General features: G+C 40.0%; 1 protein-coding gene across 2 annotated transcripts in view; it reads right to left on the minus strand.

Moving 5' to 3' along the window:
- The window catches only part of rilp (Rab interacting lysosomal protein), a 40,198-nt gene that overhangs the window by 15,920 nt on the left and 2,618 nt on the right, over nt 1-21,660 (minus strand). For both annotated transcript variants that reach the window (XM_060848473.1, XM_060848472.1), the window contains exons 2-5: nt 8,459-8,582; nt 5,876-5,997; nt 602-796; nt 169-335 (exon numbers count right to left, since the gene is read on the minus strand). In XM_060848473.1, the coding sequence (XP_060704456.1) occupies nt 169-335; nt 602-796; nt 5,876-5,997; nt 8,459-8,582 (608 nt within the window). The remainder of the gene's footprint in view (nt 1-168; nt 336-601; nt 797-5,875; nt 5,998-8,458; nt 8,583-21,660) is intronic.

The raw sequence follows: 21,660 nt of genomic DNA on the forward strand, positions 1-21,660 counted from the left end.
GCCCATCCAATTGTACAGGTGGAATGACTCTGCAATCCATCTTTGGGAGCTAAGAGCTGCTGAGGCAGAACATTGAGATCAATGGCTATGTGCACTAATACACCCTAGTATGAGACAAATCCCCAAACATCCCTGAGCTTCTCCCCACATTACCCAATGCACACAGACCTCTGATAGTAAGCTAGTTCTTCTTGCACCAGGAACAAGTTTGCCTTTAGCTCATTGCGCTCATGCAGAATCTGTCGCATTTCTTGTTTTGTGAAATAAGGCCGGTTTGGATCATTCACATCAATGATGATTTTATCAGCCATGTTGATTGTTGATACATCTATGACCTTTTAAAGGGAAGAGATAAGAGAATAAAGGCATTCTCAATATCTGCACAGCAATCTAGCTACAACAAACCAAAAGAGAACAAGTTTAATTTTTCATTTCAGCTGGGGTATTCCATTTTCAGTACTTGAAGATACAGCATTTTCTCCACTGACCTATGAGGTGACATTTTGGAGAGATATTTTACACCAATCTTTGAAGCAGAAGCACGAACTCAGATATTCTGACTGATAAAGGGGAGAGTGTTATTACCAGGAGATTAAAATACCTTTTCGCCAGACTTTTCTGCCTGAACCTCAGTCAGGTTGTGCTGCAGTCGGTTTATTTCTTTCTCCTTTTGCTGCACTGTGACTTCTAATTCTGCCTTCTTCTCCAACACATTTCTCAACTGGGTTTGGACAACATTTATTTTATGCCGCAAATCATCGTTTACCTTCAGAACGCGATCCAGCTGCTGTTGAAGCTAGAATAAAATAATCTATTGTTAGATCAAAAGTCAGACAGACTTGCTTTCTGTCTACAACTGCCAGTCTAAACTGCCACACAGTCAAACAGCCTTGCTTCCAAAACTTTTTAAAAGCCACTTAGAGCATTCAAATCCAAACAAACAAAAAAGGGAAGATTTTTCTTTTAATGTCCTTTTGAAATTTTCTCCTGGCCCCATTTGTGGGTGTGCCAGAAAGATTATGTTTTAATTCCTTAAGAGCTCCTAACTTTGGGGTTTGGTAATTTTATCTGCCATATTTCCATGGCAGCTAGCTATACTGGCACCTTGCCCTAATACTCCAACTTCAAAAACAAATAACTTTTGATCAGTCCCGCTGAAAATAAGTCAATTATTCACACACTTTCCCAGAGTTATTAAACAAAGCAAAAAACAAGCAGTAGAACACAGATAACAAGTCTACGTTTGCCATATCTCCTGCAAAATATATCTTCAAACCAAGTCACTTACCCGATTATTCAAAATGCAGCCAGAGTCTTGGGCTCCATCTGACGTCCATATGTGGACACTTTCCCAGCACAGCAGGATGATTGGATTTGTTCCCTCCCATTTTTTTGGATTCCTAATGCTATACACCCAAATGCACTTTAGCATTGCAGCTGGGGTTCTTATGACACAGTGGTTGTATCCCTCTCTCTAGGTCAGAAGGTCTAAGGCCAGAATCCCAAGGGTCAGTGAACAGATTAAGACATCTGTGTCAAACGTGCTGGTACTTGGGTTTAAAAGCACCAACATAAAAAAGTTGGGATTGACCATAAGAGAGAGGAGTGGAATAAGGCCATTCGACCCATCGTGTCCATACCCCATTCAAATCATGGCTGATGGGCATTTCAATGTCACTTATGCACACTCCCCATATCCCTTCATTCCTTGAAAGATAAGAATTTAATCAATCTCTGCCTTGAAGACATTTCGCGTCCCAGCCTCCACTGCACTCTGTGATAATGAGTTCCAGAGGCCAAGCACACTCTGGCTGAAGAAATGTCTCCTCATTTCAGTTTTAACTTGACCCCCTCTAATGCTAAGGCTAAGCACACAGGTCCTAGTATCCCCACCTGACAGAAACAATTTCCCAGTGCCCCCCCTTTCTAAGCCATGAAGTGTCTTGTAAAGTTTCTATTTGATCTCCCCTCAATCTTCTAATGAATACAATCCCAGGATCCTCAGCCATTCATCGTATGTTCGGCCTACCATTCTTGGGATCAAGAGTGTGAATCTCTGCTGGACATACTCCAGTGCCAGTATGTCCTTCCTGAGGTGTGGGACCCAAACCTGGACACAGTATTCTAAAGCAAGACCATAACCAGAACTTTACAAAATCTCAGTAGCACATCACTGCTTTTACATTCCAACCCTCGAGGTAAATGACAACATTACACTTGCTTTCTTAACCACCGACTCAACCTGCAAGTCAACCTTTAAGAGAATCCTGTACGAGCATTCGCCGATCCCTTTGTACTTTGGCTTCATGAATTTTTTCACCATTTAGAAGAAATGGACTATTTTCTAAAGTGCAAGACCTCACATCGAATTTCATCAGCCATGTCTTGGACTAGATCTGTCTGCAGCCTCCTTACCTCCTCAGTACTACCTGCCTGTCCATCTAACTTTATATCATCAGCGAACTTCACCAGAATGCCCCAGTCCCTTCATCCAGGATTATTAATATATTAAAAGTATACAGCTCCAACCCCAACAAACGAACCCTGCATTGGAAATGGAGGGGTGACATTACAGAGGTTTACAAAATTATGAGGGGCATGGATAGGATAAATAGACAGAGTCTTTCCCCCGGAGTCAGGGAGTCCAGAACTAAGGGGGCATAGGTTTAGGGTGAGAGGGGAAAGGTATATAAAAGAGAGACACCTATGGGGCAACTTTTTCCACTCAGAGGATAGTATGGGTATGGAATGAGCTGCAAGAAGTGAAAGAGGCTGGTACATTTGCAACATTTAAAAGGCATTTGGATAGGTATATGAATAGGAAGGGTTTGGAGGGATAAGGGCAGGGTGCTAGATTGGGTTGGGATATCTGGTCGGCATGGACAGGTTGGACCGAAGGGTCTGTTTCTACGCTGTATATCGGACTATCTGGCTGATTCTGGAGAAACTTTCCTTTGAGGCAGCACAAATTCAGATCACTTGATATTATACATAACTATTATTTCAACAAGGATGTTAAACTCAAGCCAATTAGGTCAATGAATAAAAACAGTATTGCTTTTTAAGAGCAGGAACATTCTCCCCCTTTGTCCGGTCCAATTTTTGCCCATGAAATTAACAGCTCAGAAATCAGATGACCTGATCATTGACTGTTGCATTTCTCTGCATTACAACAATGACTACTCAGTCAAAGATGTTGAATGAGAAAAAGTAGTGTTTGAAAGTGTTCTGACATTGCGGAACTCACTGTATGAAGAAAATCTGTGATAGAAGTTTGTGATTAGATAGTGTAAATTTGATTTACTGGTTAACCAGAGAGGAATGCCAAACATCTAACAGCACAAAGTGTATGATGGGAAGTACTAAAATTTGTTTGATAGAGTATAGAGTGCAGGTCCCATAGAAGGAGGAAAAAGATAACCTGGTGTTGTCTGATTTTTAAACTTTGTCCACCCCAGTCCAACACTGGCACCTCCAAATCCTGAGAATCGGGGTGTGGGTGTGCTCCCACTTTAACATTACTGCATCTTTACACCTACAATCTTTGTTCCAGTATAATTTGGATTTGCTGCTGAAAGGACCACCCAGGATTTGGTAACACTCACGTGATAGTGGCAAATGATGGAAAATCATGGCCAGTTTCCAGTTATAGTAACAATACTTTAGTGTGTCCTTGGTTCCAAGACATTTCACTTTTTAAATTGATTTATGCAGTCACTAATACGGCTGGCTGCTAAAAGTTTCTTTTTAACCAATTTACTCTTAAAAATCTCAAAGTAAAGATTAGGTGAGGGACTGAAAGTGACTATAACAATCGCAGTGCTGTGATATTTCCCCCTTACTCCCACAATACCACCTAAGTGCATAGTGCTTATATTTTCTCCAGCACCCATGTCATGTGTGTGCACATGTGTAAGACACCGTGAAAGACAACAGGTGTACAAATCTTTATTCAATTCCAACCACCAGGAAGAAAAACCAAAAGGTGGCCAGTGACAAGCAATGCCCTTCTCGAAGGGTAAGGATTAAAATCAAAATAGTGCTGGAGGGGGAAAATAAAGCACTCCACTCACTGCAGTGCCCACCTCAAGGGAAACAGCAGATTTAGTCCAATAGGTTTATTTGGAAGCACTGCCTCTTCGAAAAGCTAGTACTTTCAAATAAACCTGTTGGGCTACAACCTGCTGTTGTGTGATTTTTAACAATGTGATTCTCAGTGACCTCATGCAGTGACAGTATAATCTTCCCCAGAAATATATTATAGCTGTGGCTTTCTGTCTGCTTACTATTTTTGGCCAAATTGGTAGTTCAAAAATTATAGTTTGCTCAAAATCTTAGTGGCATAACATCCTCAAGACCTCAATTATTGAGTGTGTCACTAACCCTTTAATGACTCAAGTATTTTGGGGAGGGAGAAACATGAAGCCCAGTGAAGCTTTCCACTAAACGGTGGAAATTATTGCTACAGAGTCAGGAAACTGAACAGAACTGAAAAAATTGGCTCTGAACAGAAGAAAATGCTCGAATCAAAGCAAAATACTGTGAATGCAAGAAATCTAAAATCAAAATGCTGGAGAAACTCTCAGATCTGACAGCATCTGTGCAGAGAGAAGAACAATTAAAATGTCAAGTATGACTGGAGTCCAACGGAGCAGTCATACCAGATCCAAAACATCAAAATTTGTTTAACCAGCATGGTGTTTGTTACAAGAAAGCATGATTGACTCTTAATTCTACCATCTGTTGTGGCACAATTCGAACCTGGATTCCTGGAACATTAGTTGGGTCTCTGGATTAACAGTCCAGTGATAATACCACCAGGCTATTGCCTCCCCAAGAAAGCACAATATTCTACATTAGCTCATCAGGAACACAATTGTAAAAATCAGATGCCATGTCTGAAGCCTTTTCAATCACCTGAAGTAAAAAAGGTTGCTATGCAAATGAAGTTTGTTTTTAAAAAAAAATACATTGAAGAGTATTCTAGAAGGGATCATTGGCTCAAGTTGCATAAGTTGATCATTTCACCTTATCTCTTTACAATGTAAATGAACTAATCAATTTAGAATTCTAAGCTAATTAACTGTCACTCAATTTAGCAACACTTGGAGTTCAAATTGTTTTAAAAACACAAGGCTAGTTTGTATTTAAATTAACCCAAACCATTTCAAATCAAACAACAAGATACAGACAATGAAGCATAACATCCATTTGTATTTCATTAGTTGCACACCATAAGTGGTGTCTAAGCAAGGACAGAAGCAACCACCTTTAAGAATAGAATCCTTTACCTCTCACAGCACTCACCACAAAAGGTAATAAGGGCTATGAACAAAATGGTCTTCACACCCACAGCTCAGAAACCTTTTGTCAACTGACAGAAAAAGAGAATATAAATTCAAGATGTGGGGCATACATCAGTAGTTATGCCTTCTGCTGTCCTAAATCATTCTGGAATTATTTTTCCATATACTTAACTGCTCTTCCCAGTGTCAAAAATCTTAAAACCACCTCTAACTTTCAATTGTTCTTTCTTAATTGGCTTGGCATCCATTTTATTTCAGTTTACTGGTTTTCTACATTAAACGGAATACTCCTATACAAATGATTTTTAACATTTGTTGTTTTAGCACAAATAAAAAAAAAGTGATGCAGTTTTAAAAAGGTGAAATGATTCAGAACTGTGCACAAAATCTTGTAATTGGATGATCCAAGATTTTTTAAAATTATCTTCCAGCAGGAGGTGGATAGACAATTGGACTTTGTTTTCTTTACAAAAATATTCCCTTATTGTTAAATGCAGCTTCTATTTTAGAATTCTTCACTAAACTAAAGAAACTAAAGAAAACCCAAAGCAGCAAAGTTTCTTACTTACTGCATCGACATCTTCATTCTTGCAATAGATCTCATGGCCTTTGGCTCGAATCTCATCTCGTTGTTGATCAACCACTTCTTTTAATTTTAGCATTACTTCTCGTTCCTTCTTGGAAAGGCTGTCTAATAAAAGAAAGGCTGTCAACACATCGGTCCTTGGATTACAGAGGCAGAGGCATTCTAAATATATAGTCTCCTGCAGGGTTTGTAAGAGTAGATCAAATCTTTAAAATGCACAAGATGCAATCCCACTCAAGCCATGGAAGGGTACATTAATGTATTCGGTGGCAGATATCATAACCATATTACTCACAATTAACAAGTTTTGAATTTGCCTCAACTCCCTTCACATGCAGGCAAGCCATGTTTTGAACAAAGTTCTTCCTTCAGTTGTTAAATTCAGCTTTAATTATATCACCAGTGCAAAGTGCTCTCAAGCTCAAATTTAACTGTCTAGCTTTTGTCTATCAGTCCTTTACTGTGCAAAAACAGTTGACACAATACAACAGCCTGAGGAATGTGTTATCAGGGACATTGTAGCTACAATGTTACAACTTACAACTCAAAATCTGGGAGGCCGGAGTTCGAGTTCCAGTCATTTGTAATCAGGCTCTTTTGGCTGATTTCTGGCACGTGGTAGACAACGTGATTAAGACAAGGAAGATAGAACAGGGGTGAGGGGGAGGCAAGAATTCTTTTCTGGCTCAAGGACACTTCCTGACACAGAAAAACAACAATGACAACAGTGCTGGCAATACTTCTGCAAAAATCTGATAAGATGGATTTTACCTTTTTGCCCATGGGGGAAATAAGTGCTATATTGGGAGTGGACCAAAAAACCCTAAATATTTAAACCTAAATGCTGTTATGATGAACTCTGATCAATGAAGCAACATGCCAAAAATCAAAGTGTTCAGATCCACTAAATATATAGGGTCTCTGAACTCTCACTTCTACACTTTGACACACACACACACACACACACACACACATTCACCATCTCATTCTCACTTTCACACGCTCACTCTCTCCAAAACTCTAACATTGCATGTGTCAGAAAAACAATTATTTCTCTTGCGCAGGCTCATACTACACACACTCTCATGGCAGTGGTTAGCATTGCTGCCTCACAGCGCTAGAGCCCTGGGTTCAATTCCCACCTAAGGCGACTGTGTGGAGTTTGCACATTCTCCTAGTGTCTGTGTGGGTTTCCTCCGGGTGCTCCAGTTTCCTTCCACAATCCAAAAATCCGCAGGTTCGGTAAATTGCCCGTAGTGTTAGGCGAAGGAGTAAATATAGGGGAATGGGTGTGGGTGGGTTGTGCTTCAACGGGTCAGTGTGAACTTGTTGAGCTGAAAGGCCTGTTTCCATGCTAAATATCTAACCTAAAGTGAAAAGCAGTTCACCAAAAGAAAACACATCAATCTCATGCTGCAGCAATTGCTTTAATGGGGCTGGAGTAGATTACCCACCAAACCTCAACCAACATTTATCAAAAAAAATGAAGCAAGCACACAGTAAGAGTTTGCTTTCTCTCTCCAGAGAGACTAGTTGACCTGCTGAATTTCTCCAGCATTATGGAAACAACCTGAAAATGGCAGTTTTAAAAAAATGTTATTGCGGGCGTGAATGGGATGAGCCACCAGATTTAGAACACAGTTACATTCTAAGTATGGCCAAGAAGCCGCCTCTTCAGGACGATAAATGTTTTAAACTACTTGAAGATATGGTCAGACAATATAGATTTTAACTAAGGAACTAAAAGCTGGTCCCAATGGGCCATTAAAAACAACAACCATTCATTCAGAGCCAGCATCTGCTGCCTGTTCTCAATGGCCCTCAAGTGGTTTCCTAGACCATTTCAGAAGATACTGAAGAGTCAGTTAGATTGTTAATCTGGAGTCTTACTTTCCAGACTAAGTATGGATGGCAATGTTCCTAAGAAAATTGATGAATTAATAACTGTCTCAAAAATCATTAACACAGGCTAATATTACAATCCTGATTTATTAAATTACATTAGAGTTGCTGGAATTTCAAGCTGAGTGACCAGAGCACTACCCTGGGCTTCAGGATTGCTGGTCTAGTGAAAGTTTTAGAACAAAAGTCACAACACCAGGTTACAGTCCAACAGGTTTATTTGGAAGTACAAGCTTTTGCAGTGCTGCTGCTTCATCAGGTAGCAGCCTGATGTAGGAAGGAGCAGTGCTCCAAAAACTCATACTTCCAAGTAAAGCTGTTGGACTATAACCTAGTGTTGTGCGATTTTTAAAAATTTTTCCACCCTAGTCCAACACTGGCATCTCCACACAGTCCAGTGAAGTTATCATGACACCTCCATCTTCCCCTAATAGATGTTGTTTTTAGTTGACACAAGGTATGAAGTGTTATGGAGGAGCAGGCATGAAAGTGAAGGCTACAGTGAATTCCATAGAAGCAGTGCACATGCTATTTTGAAGGCCTCAGGCTTCTGCAACATTAAGGAGTCAAAATTTTACATACTCAATATCTTTTACAAAGTCAGTCAGTCTGCTTGCTTAAGGATGCAGATGCAGGAGTCCATGTAACCAGAGATTTGATTTACCTTCCTGAGACTGAATCTCAACCAACTGGTTAACAAGACGCTGGTTTTCATCTGTCAGTTGGGAAATCTGTTTCTGTAGTTCCTGGATTGGTTTATGCCACGTGCTTGTTTTATGATCCAGATCCTGAAACAGAGCAGGGATGAAATGTACTGCATTTCGTAATACGGTTTACAATACACAGTTTTGGAGACAGTAGGTTAGAGCTCGCTTAATTCTGGCACTAGAAACTGAAGCCAATCCTAAATACAAGATTTTTGGGGCATGGAAGAGACCACCTTGAACTCCAGGCTACTCACTCACGATTTGGGAACATACTTATGAATCATCCCTCCCCAACATTACAGGAATCACAAGGACTGCAATAGTTTGAGAAAGAAGGCATCCTGCTATCTTAAGGAAAGTAGGTGTATAATGTGGATAATCTATGTTGTCAGATCAATACTACACATGTCAATAATGATCATAAACAGAATCTGTACTGGACAGAGTTAAAGCACAGACTAAAAAAAGTACATGAAATAGGAAACATTCACATGGTACAACACAGTGCTGACTTTGTCACTGTGTGCAGATGTCAGTCAGTCAGTCAGTCAATGTAATGGCAGCATTTCCAAACTGCAGTCTGGAGGAGCAGGCTTAAGATCCCACAAGCCATTGTTATTAGTACAAAGCAGGCTCCCAGTTTCTGGAGACAGAAAGAGGAGTAACTTACTCCTACACTCCAAAGAGATACGCATGGGTATTTTTTTAAAAAAGTATATTTACAAAGAGGTAGAGCAAGATAAATAGTTTGAAAAAGGATGAATAGAAACAAATGTTGATAATGTTAGCTGAAGTACAGGGTACTCCTGAGGAGCATTAAAAAAATGCCTTGGGCCAGTAGGGCCAAATGGCCTGTTTCTGTGTAATAAAATGTTAATATTCTAATTAATTCTCCATGATTTAAGAAGCTAGCTAGAAAATGTATAACCAGATAGTAACAGTTTCTACATGTACCTGAAAATGGAACAGTACATAAAGTGAGGGTTGACATGAGAGGGAGTGAAAGAGAAGGAGGGCACAATTCAGGAACATTGAATGTTTAGTTGAAAAGAAAGGAAAACATATGTAAGGTTTAGGAAAACAAATTAAATAAGATCCTTGAGGAATGTAAATGGAAGTAGGAAAGCAAAAAAATGGGTCATTACATATCCTTGGCAACCATGCTGAAGGAGGATGCCAATGCATTTTGTACATATTAGAAGCAAGAGAGTAGCTAGGAAGAGGTTGGTCCACTCAAGGACAAAAAGGAGGGAATTTATGCATACAGCCAGAGGAACTGGATAATTGTCCTTAATGAGTACTTCATACTCAACATTCACCAAAAAGAAGGGTACGGATGATGGTAAAATGAAGAGAGGCACATTAATATTAAGGAGGTGGCATTGGAGGTCTTGAAAAACATTGAGGGGGGATAAGTCAGCCAGGGCCTGTGGGATCTATCCCAGGATAAAAGAGGAAGTAAGGATGGAGATTGCTGGGGGCTTTTCAGAGAGATCCTTGTACCCTATTCAGCCACAGAAAATCTCAGGACTAGAGAATAGCAAATATTGTTCCTTTGAACAAGGAGGGAAGGAGGGACAATACAAGAAATTATACATCTGTGGCAAGTAAAGTATTGGAGATTCTTAGGGACAGGATTTACTGGAAAATAATGGACTGATAAGGGATAGTTAGCAGGGCTATGTGCAAGTTTTTTGAGCAAATAATGATGATTGAAGTGGGAGTTGACAGAGCATGTTGACCCTGGGCACACAGATAAGATGGCCACTGAGCTATTACATGGAAAAAATACATTAAAGCATACACAATACTGCCTGAAGCCAACAGGCTACCACAGCACAATAGACAGAGCATAGATGATTAGTTTAAAAAGGCAGGTGGGGGAAAAAAGAGAATGCACATCGGTAACGTCTACTGCCTGAAGTGTCTGAGACCACCTTAAATAGAAATGTGAACCACCTGAGACTGCTGGTGTACAAATGTTAACAGCAGTATTGGAAAACAATCTTCCTGCTCAGCAAGAACGATCACAACCACTGAAACGGACAATGATTTTGTAATGTTTTCTGTAAAAAAAAATATCATGTTGTACAAACAGACTCGTACTTGAAGTTTTGTACCACAGATGTATAAAATATCATGACACGTGGTCAGAGAGCAAGGAGACTCACAACTTTGTACAATAAACTCTGTCATTGAATCCTGATTCTGACTCCATGACTGGCGATTTTCCCCCACAACATTGGGGGTGCTGTGAATATTATCCACAAGGACTTTAAGCATTTGACAAGGTAGGCTGGTCCAGAAGATTAAATCACAGGATCCATGATGAGTTGGAAAGTTAGATACAAAATTGGTTTGGTCATAGAAGACAGGAGGGTAGTCATCGAGAGGTCTTTTCCAACTTGGTGTTCTGAGAGGATCAATGTTGAGATTTTTATTGTTTGGATGAAAAGGTCAGTGGTCTGATTAGTAAGTTTGCAGATGACAAAAATTGGTGGAGTTGTGGATAGTGAGGAAGGTTGTCAAAGGATACAGCAGTATATAGATCAGTTGGAAAGTTGGGCAAAAAAAAAGGGACTTGGAGTTTAATCCAGACAAAATGTGAGGTGATGCATTTTAGGAGATCAAATGCAAGAGGAAAGCATGCAGGGTCCTTAGAAGCATTGATATTTAGGAGGGATTTTTGGGGTGCAAGTCCATAGCTCCCTGAATGTGGCAACGCATGTGGATAAGGTGATAAAAAGGTAGCACACAGCATGCTTGCCTTCATTGGTCAATGCATTAAGTGTAAAAGTTAGCAAGTCATGTTGATAGATAAGAATTTTAGTTAGGCCACCATTTGGATTATGTAAAGTTCTGGTCACTACACCATAGGAAGAATGTGGAGGCTTTGAAGAGGGTGCAAAAGTGGTTTCCAGAATTGAAGTGCATTAGTTAGGAGGAGAGATCAGACAAAATTGGATTGTTTCTACGAGGTATTGTAGGCAGAGGGGAGACCTGCTAGAAGTACATGAAATGAGGGACATGGATAGAGTGGATAGTCAGAACCTTTTTGCCTCCAAGTGGTAATGTCAATTTTGTTTGGGGGGGGGAAATATATAGGTTTAAAGGCAAAAATAAGACATGAAGCAAGAGGATAGTGGGTTTGTGGAACACATGCCAGGGGAGGTGGTAGAAGCAGATAAAATAGCAGTAATTAAGAGGCATTTAGACACAAACATACAGAGCAGAGAGATATGAAGCAGATGGGACAAATTTAGAATGGGATTGTGTTTGGCACAGATATGGTGGGCAGGTGGGCCTGTTCCATAATAAAGAAAATGTGATGCCCACATCTCAATATTGAAAATAAAAGTTAAAGTGAACAAGTGGGACTGAGTTAACTAATGGATCTGTGGCTGGCACATCTCCAAGTCCAGATAATGTCATCTTAGGATCTTAAGAGATGATAAATGCATCGGCGTAAATGTTTCAGAAGTCCCTACACTCTACAGAGGATCCATTTGATTGAAAGCTAACAAAAATTTAGCTCTTGGAGACAGAAAGCAGGGGGAAAAAAAAAGAAAATCACAGGTCTGTTAGCTTGACATCATGAGGCTTTGTGTTTGAATCAAATTTAAAAGTGGTTATAGTTAGCCATTTTGATATATTTAGGGCAAAATCAGAAAGTCAGCAAAGGTTTTGAGAAAACAAAGTCATGTAACCATACTAGATCAAGTCTTGGTCTTCTGCCTGCCAGCCAGGGAAATGCAGCAAGAGATTTTTCTGAGCGGCAGGATAAGACCAAAGTTATTCCACAGGGGTCTGTTCTGGGGCCTCAACTTCTTACATCAGTGACTTGGGAGAAGAGAAAAGACAGTGGTTTAACTTGTAGAAGATAAAGATAGGTAAAGGATGGTGTGACAGGGTCAGGAGTTTTCAGGCTTACATAAGTAGTTGAGAAATTAGGCAAAAATCCAGTAGTTAAGTAGCAAAGGGAAAATCGAAGGTTTTTCAGTACAAAGCTGCAAGAAATTTAAAAACAAAAAAAAAAAGGGGAGTGTATTGCTTGAGAATGATTGCAGAATTCTGAGCCACACAGGATGTTCCACTACTCAAACCACAAAATGCTTAGGTCCAGTAAGTAATTAAGATGGCTAAAGGAATGCTATTCTTAATTTATAAAAAGAAATTGAACATAAAAAGCAAGGTTTACATTTCAGTTACACAGGTAACTGGTAGTCCTTGTCCTTCTGGATGGCAGAGATCACAGCTTTGGAAAATGCTGTCAAATTGGGAAGTTGCTATAGTGTATCTTGATGGTACACTGCTGCTATGGCCCGTGCTCAATGTAGTGTTGAAGGTGTTGGAGCTGCACCCACCTGAACAAGAGGGGAGTATTCTGTCACACTCGTTACTTGTGCCTTCTAGTGATAGGAAGACAGAAGGGGAGTTAGTCAGGAGGTATAGTCACAGTATTTATATGCTTAGCACAGTTCAGGTTCTGCTCAAATGGTAACTTCAGCATGTTGATAATGGAGATTAGTGATGGTAGTACAACTCAATAATCAAATGGGAAATGGTTAGAATCTCTTGTTGCAGTTAGTTATTGCTTGGCAAATGTGACACGAATGTTATTCAACATTTAACTACCGAGCCTGGATTCATCCTGATCTTGCTGCATATGGACAAGGTTTGCTTCAATTGATAGTGATCAATTTTGCATTGAAAAAAATCAATTCACCACACAAATATGCAGTACACAACTGTAAATTCTACTATTAAAAAAAATGTATTGTAACCACAAAGTTTAGTGACAAGTTTGGGGTGGCACTGCACCCAGGTTCTATTCCAGCCTTGGGTAAGTGTTTGTGTGGAGTTTGCACATTCCTGTGTCTGTGTGGGCTTCTTCCCACAGTCCAAAGATGTGCAGGTCAGGTGAACTGGCCATTCTAAATTGCCTATATAGTGTTAGGTAAGAGGGAAATGGGTCTGGGTGGGTTTCTCTTTGGAGGGTCACTGTGGACTTGTTGGGCCGAAGGGCTGGTTTCTGCACTGTAGGGAATCTAAGCAAGAAAACAAAAGGCTTTTAGAATTAGGTGGTGAGGAAATTGGAGTACAAGCAAAAACTAGTCTGCACACTAGATACAAATTGGCTGAGTCATGCCTGCTCCTTAAATAAAAGAGGAGAAAGTGAAACTTTCCATATCTCTGCTCAAGGTACAGCAGATATGATAGGTGAGGTGCTGGAAACAACCAGGGAATTTCCAAGCCAAAACCTCCATAGAACACACTTTCACAACTGATATAATGACTTTGCAACCAGACTTGCAGCAACATAGGTCAATGTTTGATAGATTAGCTGGTCACAGACTGAGATGAAACAGCAGCTGCCCCCAATGCTTGGGGCTTTTTAAAAACACTTTAGCAAAGGTCAATGTTATTTTGCTGAGACGTATAGATCACATGTGCATTTTGATATCACCGCAAGCAGAACATCTTAAAATTTTAGTTTCCCATTGACTTAGAGAAGCATTTCTGAATAAAAAAGGTAATTCCTTGGATAGTACAAGTAACCAATGATTGTGGGAATAATTAAAATAAAGATATTAAGTAAAAACAAAAAAGGTATAGTCAGACACCAATGAATGCACGTTTAGCAAAAACCAGGAGGAATACAATACCAAATGGATCAAAGTGCTCTGTTCTTGAAAGCAGGTTAGTGAGTATAAAGGAGAGCTAAACTCAGGATCAAAAGTGCAATTTAAATAACCAAAACAAGACCTCACTGCAATCCTGCATTGGACACAAAGGACAAAAGCTGGGCTTCAATAAAGAAGTCAAAAGGAATACTCATTAACTAAGTGATCAAAGGTTAGAAATGGATAATAAAAAAAAAGACACTTTCCTGGGGAGTGGAAAGCTTTTCTGACTGGACTCAAAGGCCACAAGAGCAATCTGCAAATCCACCAAAACAATATAGTTGATAGAAAAGTTAACATTCCCCAACTTGAATGAAGAAAAGAGGTAAAATATTCAAAAACACAGCATCAGGAGATTGCACCAATAGCAAAGAAAAAAGGACTTTAAAAAATATTACAAGCATACATAATGTTGGCAGAGTCAAATACTGCTGGTGAAAGAATGAGTGCAAAGTTATGGTCATATCACATTATGTCATTTCACATCCTAAAAAAACAAAACATGGTTTGTACTTTGGCCTGGGGAAAGATGGCTGAAAGATCTGTGGGAACTTACTAAGCTACTTAGTCTTAAGTTGCTGGGAAAGCATTTGTGCCCTTCTCTGGGAATAATTTCAAAACAAGTAATTTGCCCAGAACTGAACACAAGGAAACTCTGCACTAGAAGGTAAATTGCCAGTGGGAGCAGAAAGGAGTCCACAGTCAATTTTAAGATTACATTCCCAGATGACAATGGTTTCTACTTTTTTTGATGGGCTTTACCCTCCTAGTTCTCAGCAACACTGCAGCAGCTCCCAATGTAGCTTTTACCTGCCTTTGCTGCTAGTGTCATACAGGCAATTCTCACCACGAGGTGTTCAACACCTCTTACTGGACCCAAGTCAGCCTCCTGCCTAAATAACCCCATTTACATTTCAAAATAGCACTGTCAGAGCAAAGTGGTTCTGGCACTAGGTAGAAAAGCCAGAATTCAGCAGGTGCTTGACCTGGCTTTGAAAAATCAGCCCCCTTGCCTGGCAACGTGACAAAAGTTAGTTGATATTTGAAGTCTTACTGGTTTGAAAATTCTCTGCAGGTAAACCAAAAATTAAAACAGACATTATATTTCACTAATCTGCCTTTGCCCTAAACTAGAAGAGTGTGGAAATAGCAATGAGGTCCGGCGTTTTAGGTCTTCCAGATTTGCTGGAGTTGATGGCACAGAGTTTCAGGTGGTTTAACATTTTACCTCTTAGTTGTGGCTTTAGGTAAAAGGTTACTGCTGGAAGAACTAAGACTTTTTTTTAAAAAAAAAGCGAACAGAATAATATGTTAACTTTATCTGGTGGCGCCAAGTTTGCTTCTGTACAATTTTACTTCCTTAAAAAAACTCAGAATTATGAAACTTGAATTAGATATTCAATTTGGCTTGGTTTGCTTTTTTTGAGAGGTTTAGGAAACCTATTGGTCAGGCTATACTATTTCCAGCCAATAGTTAAAGAAGTTCATTGTTTGCTGTGCAGACCTGTTTTCTCAATACTGTGCAGCTCATGCTTGCTGTAGGTTTAGTAGGAAACCAAAAATTAAGAGTACTGTGTGGTGGTGGTGGTGGTGAGGAGGATGGCGCGGGGGGTTGGGGGGGGGGGGGGGGGGGGGAAGAGGAGGAGGAGAGGCAGGGAAGAGAAGGAAGAGAAGAAATTGTAATAACTGATAACAAGCAAAACAAATGTGGCAAACAAAATTCAAAATCTGAAATGAATTACCAGATGTAGAAGTCCAGAAATAAAAACACAAAGTGCAAGAGAAACTCAGCAGATTTGGCAGTCTGCAGAGAGAAAACAGTTTATGTTGAGTGCATGACTTGGGAGCTGCCAGTGTTGGACTGGGATGGACAGAGTTAAAAGTTGAGATTTTAAACTATATGGAGTCCAGAAAGACTTTAAACTCACACCTAGATATAGTTTATCTGAGGGGAGAAAAAGGCAAATAACTGCATATATATAAAAAAAAATTGTCTGGACAGTTAAAGAGATGAGGTAATTTTGTATTTGAGCAATTGTAACCCAAGCAGCAAGTTCTGTTTAAATGGACACATGGTACTTTGCTCTATAGCTGGTCTTAGAGAGAAAATTCTCTGTGTAATTGGTCTCCACACACTGCGCTTAGCAAACATGGCACATTACACAACACAAGATTAAAGAAGCATCCCAAATCTATTGCAGATTTGGAAAATTGGATGCTGACTTTAAACAGCTGCACTGGGGCATTTTAGCTGGATTAATGGAGTAGGAATTCTGGACTAAGTGTAGGAGCAAACAATTAGCGCTAAATGTAGTGCAAACAGTGAACAGCTTTCTTACCAGAACTATGCTAATCAAACCTCCTCCACTTGTGGTTGGCTATGAAAGGGAACATTAAAAAGGGAGGCTTGTAAGGGTGTGACAATGGAAACAGTGACATAGCAAAGAAGTTTCAAACCGCAGTTAGAATGGTCTGCCCTATGGGAGGTGGAAAATATGGTAAAGAAAAGGATTGGGAACATTCAAAATAAACTTTGGCCTGCTGGAGACATGGGCATTAAGCAATCAGCTTAAAATAGTGCAGTGCTATCATGACAAAGTGGATTTTTTGTTTAGAAAAGCCCACCAGTCTCTCAGACATGTTATGACATACCTTGTGGTGCTTGGAGTTCAACCTACACCTTCTGGCCCAGAGCTAGGAACACTAACCCTGTACCACAAGACCCTTTGTTGAAATATTGTTTTATGAACAAACTGTGTGCATTAACTGCAGCATACAAATTTTCAGAATGGAATGCAAATTCCAAAGAAAGGAGGATGTAATTTTAAAAAATTGTCTAAGACATTTGCTACACTAACCAAATCATTAATGCATGCGCAACTGAAATGAAGTTTGAATTGTGACCCAAACCATTCCTCAATTAAAATGCACCTCTAACCAGAACTATTCATTAGTTGGTAATCAGAGTGTATACCAGGAAGTGTTCAATGACTTCAATATTCCATAAGCTGTCAATATCATCCAAATTCTATGCTGCCGTAAAAGACCTGGTATTTGTTCAGGGTCACAACCATAAATAATGGCGCATTTGTGCAAAAGAAGTTTATTTATTGTAGTCAAATGATGCTTGCATCCATTTGTTGTATTATCCTATCTAACATCAAGACAAGTCTCCTCCGCATGTTTATGAAAATAAACAAATTACTCCAACCGTTATTACTTCTAGCACATTCTCCACACTAACTACGTCAGCTGAACCAGAGGTACTCTTTTTGATCTGTTAAAAGTGAACACAACAAATAAGCAGAACATACTGAGAAAGTGTCAAGTTTCACAGACAGCAATACAAAAGTCCAGTTACGGTCACACTGGGCTGTATTGCCTCCACAGCTGGAGGACTGTGCACATCTACACTTTGAGATGGCTTCCATATTCTATTCTTCTTTTCTTTCTAACCTTCTTGGCCCTCCTTTGCTGTATCTTAAAAATTTCCCAATCCTCAGGTTTAGTGCTCTTTCTGACTGCCTTTTCCTTTATTATACAATCCTCAACTTCCTTTGTCAGCCATAGTTGACTGACATTTTAGTTATATTTCCCAATCCAACTTAGTCAATTGAGCCTCACGCTTTCCTAATTTCCTTTATTCAAATTTAAACACTTGCTTCAGCTAGAACTCGCTCACCTTCAAATAATGTAAAACATAATATTGTGGTCACTCTTTCTTAGAGATCTTGTAAAAGAAACTTTAGATGTACCCTTTATCATTACATCATATTTAATCCAACATAGCTGACTAAAAGACAGGCTATTTGACAAGCTGCTCTAGAAAAGCATCCTTAAGGCATTCCAAAAATATCCTCCACAGCTTTAGTATGAAATTGGTTTAACCAGTCTATACACAGGTTGAAGTCACTCATGATTACTGTTGCACACAATATAGGCTTGTCATCTCAGACTTGCCAGGTCCAACATCAACTCAACCACTATCACTGCTATTTAGCAGCCCATAAATCACTCCAACACATGTCAGCAGCCCCTTGCTGTTTCTTAGTTCCACAAACAGATTTAACATTGGTAAGTGAGGAGCTCCAACTGGAAAGAACAATGTACAGATCCCATCTTGTATTATCAGCACAACTCCAGCTTCTTTTCCTTCTCATTTGTCCGTCCTAAAATGAGAAATACCCATGAGTATTCAGCTCTTAGTCCTTTATATTGTTAGCATTACTTCTTGGTGCCTTAAAAACCTACCTCATGTGCAGCATTCTTAACATTCAGGTAGGGAGGGCACCCTCAATTTTGCCACTATTCTGCATTCAAGACATGTCCATTGTTCGGCGGTGTTTCTTCTGTCTGCTAGTCTCCCTCACAGCTTTTCTACTTCCTATTACCATCTTAACACCCTTCCAATTTGGGTTACCCATCAGGTTCCCATTCCTCTAACAAGCTCATTTAAACAAACCCTAAAAGCATTACCAAATCTCGTTGCTAGGATCTCAGTCCCAGTCCTGTTAAAATGCAAGCCATCCATCTTGTACAAGTCTCACCTGCCTTAGACTTGACCCCAATGCCTCAAATCTGATGCCCTCCCTCCAATACCTGCTCACCAGCCACATGTTGAGTCAATCGAGCCTCCTGTTCTGGTAGTCACGAACACGTGGCACTGGGAGGAATGAACAGATTGCTTATTTAGGTCCTTGAGTTTTATTTCTAAAAAAAAAGTAGTTGCCTTCTTAATACACCAAATTTGGATTTCTGTACCTATGTCATTAGAAAGATTGCAGACCACAACTTTTGACTGATACCAGAAAAGATGTCCTCCAACCACTCAGACATCCCGAACCCTGGAAAAAAAGTGACGCAACATACCATCCTGGAGTCATGTTTCATGCTGCATAAGTGTCTGTCTGATCCCCTGACTAAAGCGATCCATGGACTGGCCTCTGGCTGTATTCTCCTGGAATACAGATTGGGAAGCACCAGAGACTTGGTGGACTCACACTACTTACATCAGCCTTTAATGTCAAAACTCATCAGTGCTCCCTCACAGAGGAGCATGATTCTCTTCCACTCCTAGGAGGAGTTCACAGGTGGTTGTACAAATCAATGCAGTTACAGCAGGTTCTGTTACACTTGAGGCAGGTGGTGGTCATGGGAAAGGGTGGGTTCAGCACAAGTGTAGCAGCACATCCCTTCTGCTCTTTGCCTGACCTCTATCTTCTCCTTCCCCACCCCACCCAAACAGCAAGTCTCCAGGTGCTAGATGCTATCCCAGATGCTGCTCCTCCACTTTGGATGGTCTTAGGCCAGTGATTCCCAGGTGTCTGTGGAAATGCTGCATGTCACCAGTGAGGCCTTGAAGGTATCACTGAAGCACTTCCTCTTTTTAAAAGAGAAAGTCTACAAAAATGTGGCAGAGAGTCTACAGAAAGATCAGAACTGCCCAGGATAAGCTAGAATTTAAAATGTTAAGAGCTTCCTCTTTAGCACACAGTCCAGCTACATTAAGCACTAGCCAGGTGTGTTGGTTGTAATAGTACACATCCTGTACTCTGACAAAAGCCACAATAGAGAACCATTTCAGTTGTTTCTTGTGTAACAGAATCTCACTTCTCCCCAAAACATTTCAAGATGACAATATTATTTTGTGTCAGAGTCAAATATTGCAAGTCCTTCATAGGACTAAAACATGAATATCTGCAACTAAAAAAAATTATATTTTAGCATTTCCAGTAACCTATTCTTTACATTCCCAATTTCTGGAACAGATCTGCTTTTAGTAATTCTAATCCAAAATCATGTGTTCAAATTGATAGCAATGAAAGGAATGGACCTTTACAGAAAAAGCCTTCAAGCAGAAGATAGAGATTGTAACGTTTCTCCAATAGCAGATTGTCACTTAATGACAATATTAAAGGAGGGGAAAAAAAAGTGTCCTAATGAAGAAAATCAATCTGGTCCAATGTAATTGGTGAGTTTGTGGGATATTAAATGGCACTGTTGGAGATGCAGATGAACAGGTTTACAGTTCAGGTTGTAAGTTTGCTCACTCAGCTGGATGGTTTTCAGATGTTTCATCGCCATGTAGGTATCAGTGAGCCTTTGGTGAAGTGCTGTGTTCTGTCCCACTTTCTATTGGCATCTTGGTCTGTTCAGGTGGGTGATATCATTTCCTGTTCCTTTTCTCAGAGGTTGGTAAGTGGGTTCCAAATCAACATGTTTGACAGAGTTCCAGTTGAATGCCAGGCCTCTATGAACTCCTGTGCATACCAACCTCTGAGAAAAGGAACAGGAAATGATATCACCCACCTTAACAGACCAAGACACAAATAGAAAGCAGGACAGAACACAGCACTTCACCAAAGGCTCACTGATACCTACATGGTGACAAAACATCTGAAAACAAACCATCCAGCTCAGTGAGCAAACTTACAACCTGAACCTTAACTACAAATCTTAAAGAAATAAATTGCAAGGTGTACAATTATTGAAAAGGAAGCTACACAATTGATGATTGATATCATATATAATAGAGAGACAAGACCAAAGTTACTTCTGAGCTCCATTGTAGCAGAGTTGGTAAGAAAGAAAGGAACATGCAATACATGATGGAATCCTAAATGTTTGCAGCAAGTTTGTTTGGGGTCTCACTGGCTTGGCCAGCCCATTCCTAATTGTCCAGGGGGCAGTGAAGTCTGTCACATGTGGGCCAGACCAAGTAAGGATGGCAGTTTCCTTTCGCTAAAAAAACCTTAATCATTCATATGGAATTTTCCCCACAACCAGTTTCAGAGTCATCATTAAACTCTTAATCCATATTTCTAATAAAAAATGCCAAGGCAGAAATTTGAACCCAGGTCCTCCATTACCTGAGTCACTAGACTAATGGTCTAATAATATTACTAAGCCATCCTACAACTGGCAAATGACAAAATGAATGGCAAAGAGAAGAAAGTGGTTGAAGACTATTTATGGGATTGATTCAAGCAGAGCTGGAGTTTCTTGCTCTCAGCAAATTTCATTCAGAAAGTGAAAGCGCAGTGAAGACAGAAAGGGAACTGGCAATGTTTGTAACAGAGGTTCAGTGAAGTCAGTTTGGTGGGGGAATGGGGAATGTGTGTGGGGCTGTATGGAAAAGTCAGTCAGAATTTCTCAAAAGAGGTGATCAATAAGTAGGAACAAGCACAGGCCATGCAGACCCTGGGGCCTGTTTGGACATTCACTATAAATGGTGACTGACCCTCAGCCTGAACCCTACTTTCTCACACTCCCATTTTCTGGAAAATTCCCTGATTTGCCAGTTGCCTGACGTGAAACATTAGCTCAGCTTTCTTTCTACAAATGCTGCCAGACCTGCTGAGTTCGTCCAGCAATTTCTGTTTATGGCTCTCCATTTCCACTCCATCCCCAAGAGGAGGAGGGAAAAAAAAAAAAGAGACAACCCTATCCATTAAAATCAGTTCGAGAGAGAGTGT

The sequence above is a fragment of the Hemiscyllium ocellatum genome, chromosome 31 (assembly GCF_020745735.1).
Source record: "Hemiscyllium ocellatum isolate sHemOce1 chromosome 31, sHemOce1.pat.X.cur, whole genome shotgun sequence".
Classification (NCBI taxonomy): Eukaryota; Metazoa; Chordata; class Chondrichthyes; order Orectolobiformes; family Hemiscylliidae; genus Hemiscyllium; species Hemiscyllium ocellatum.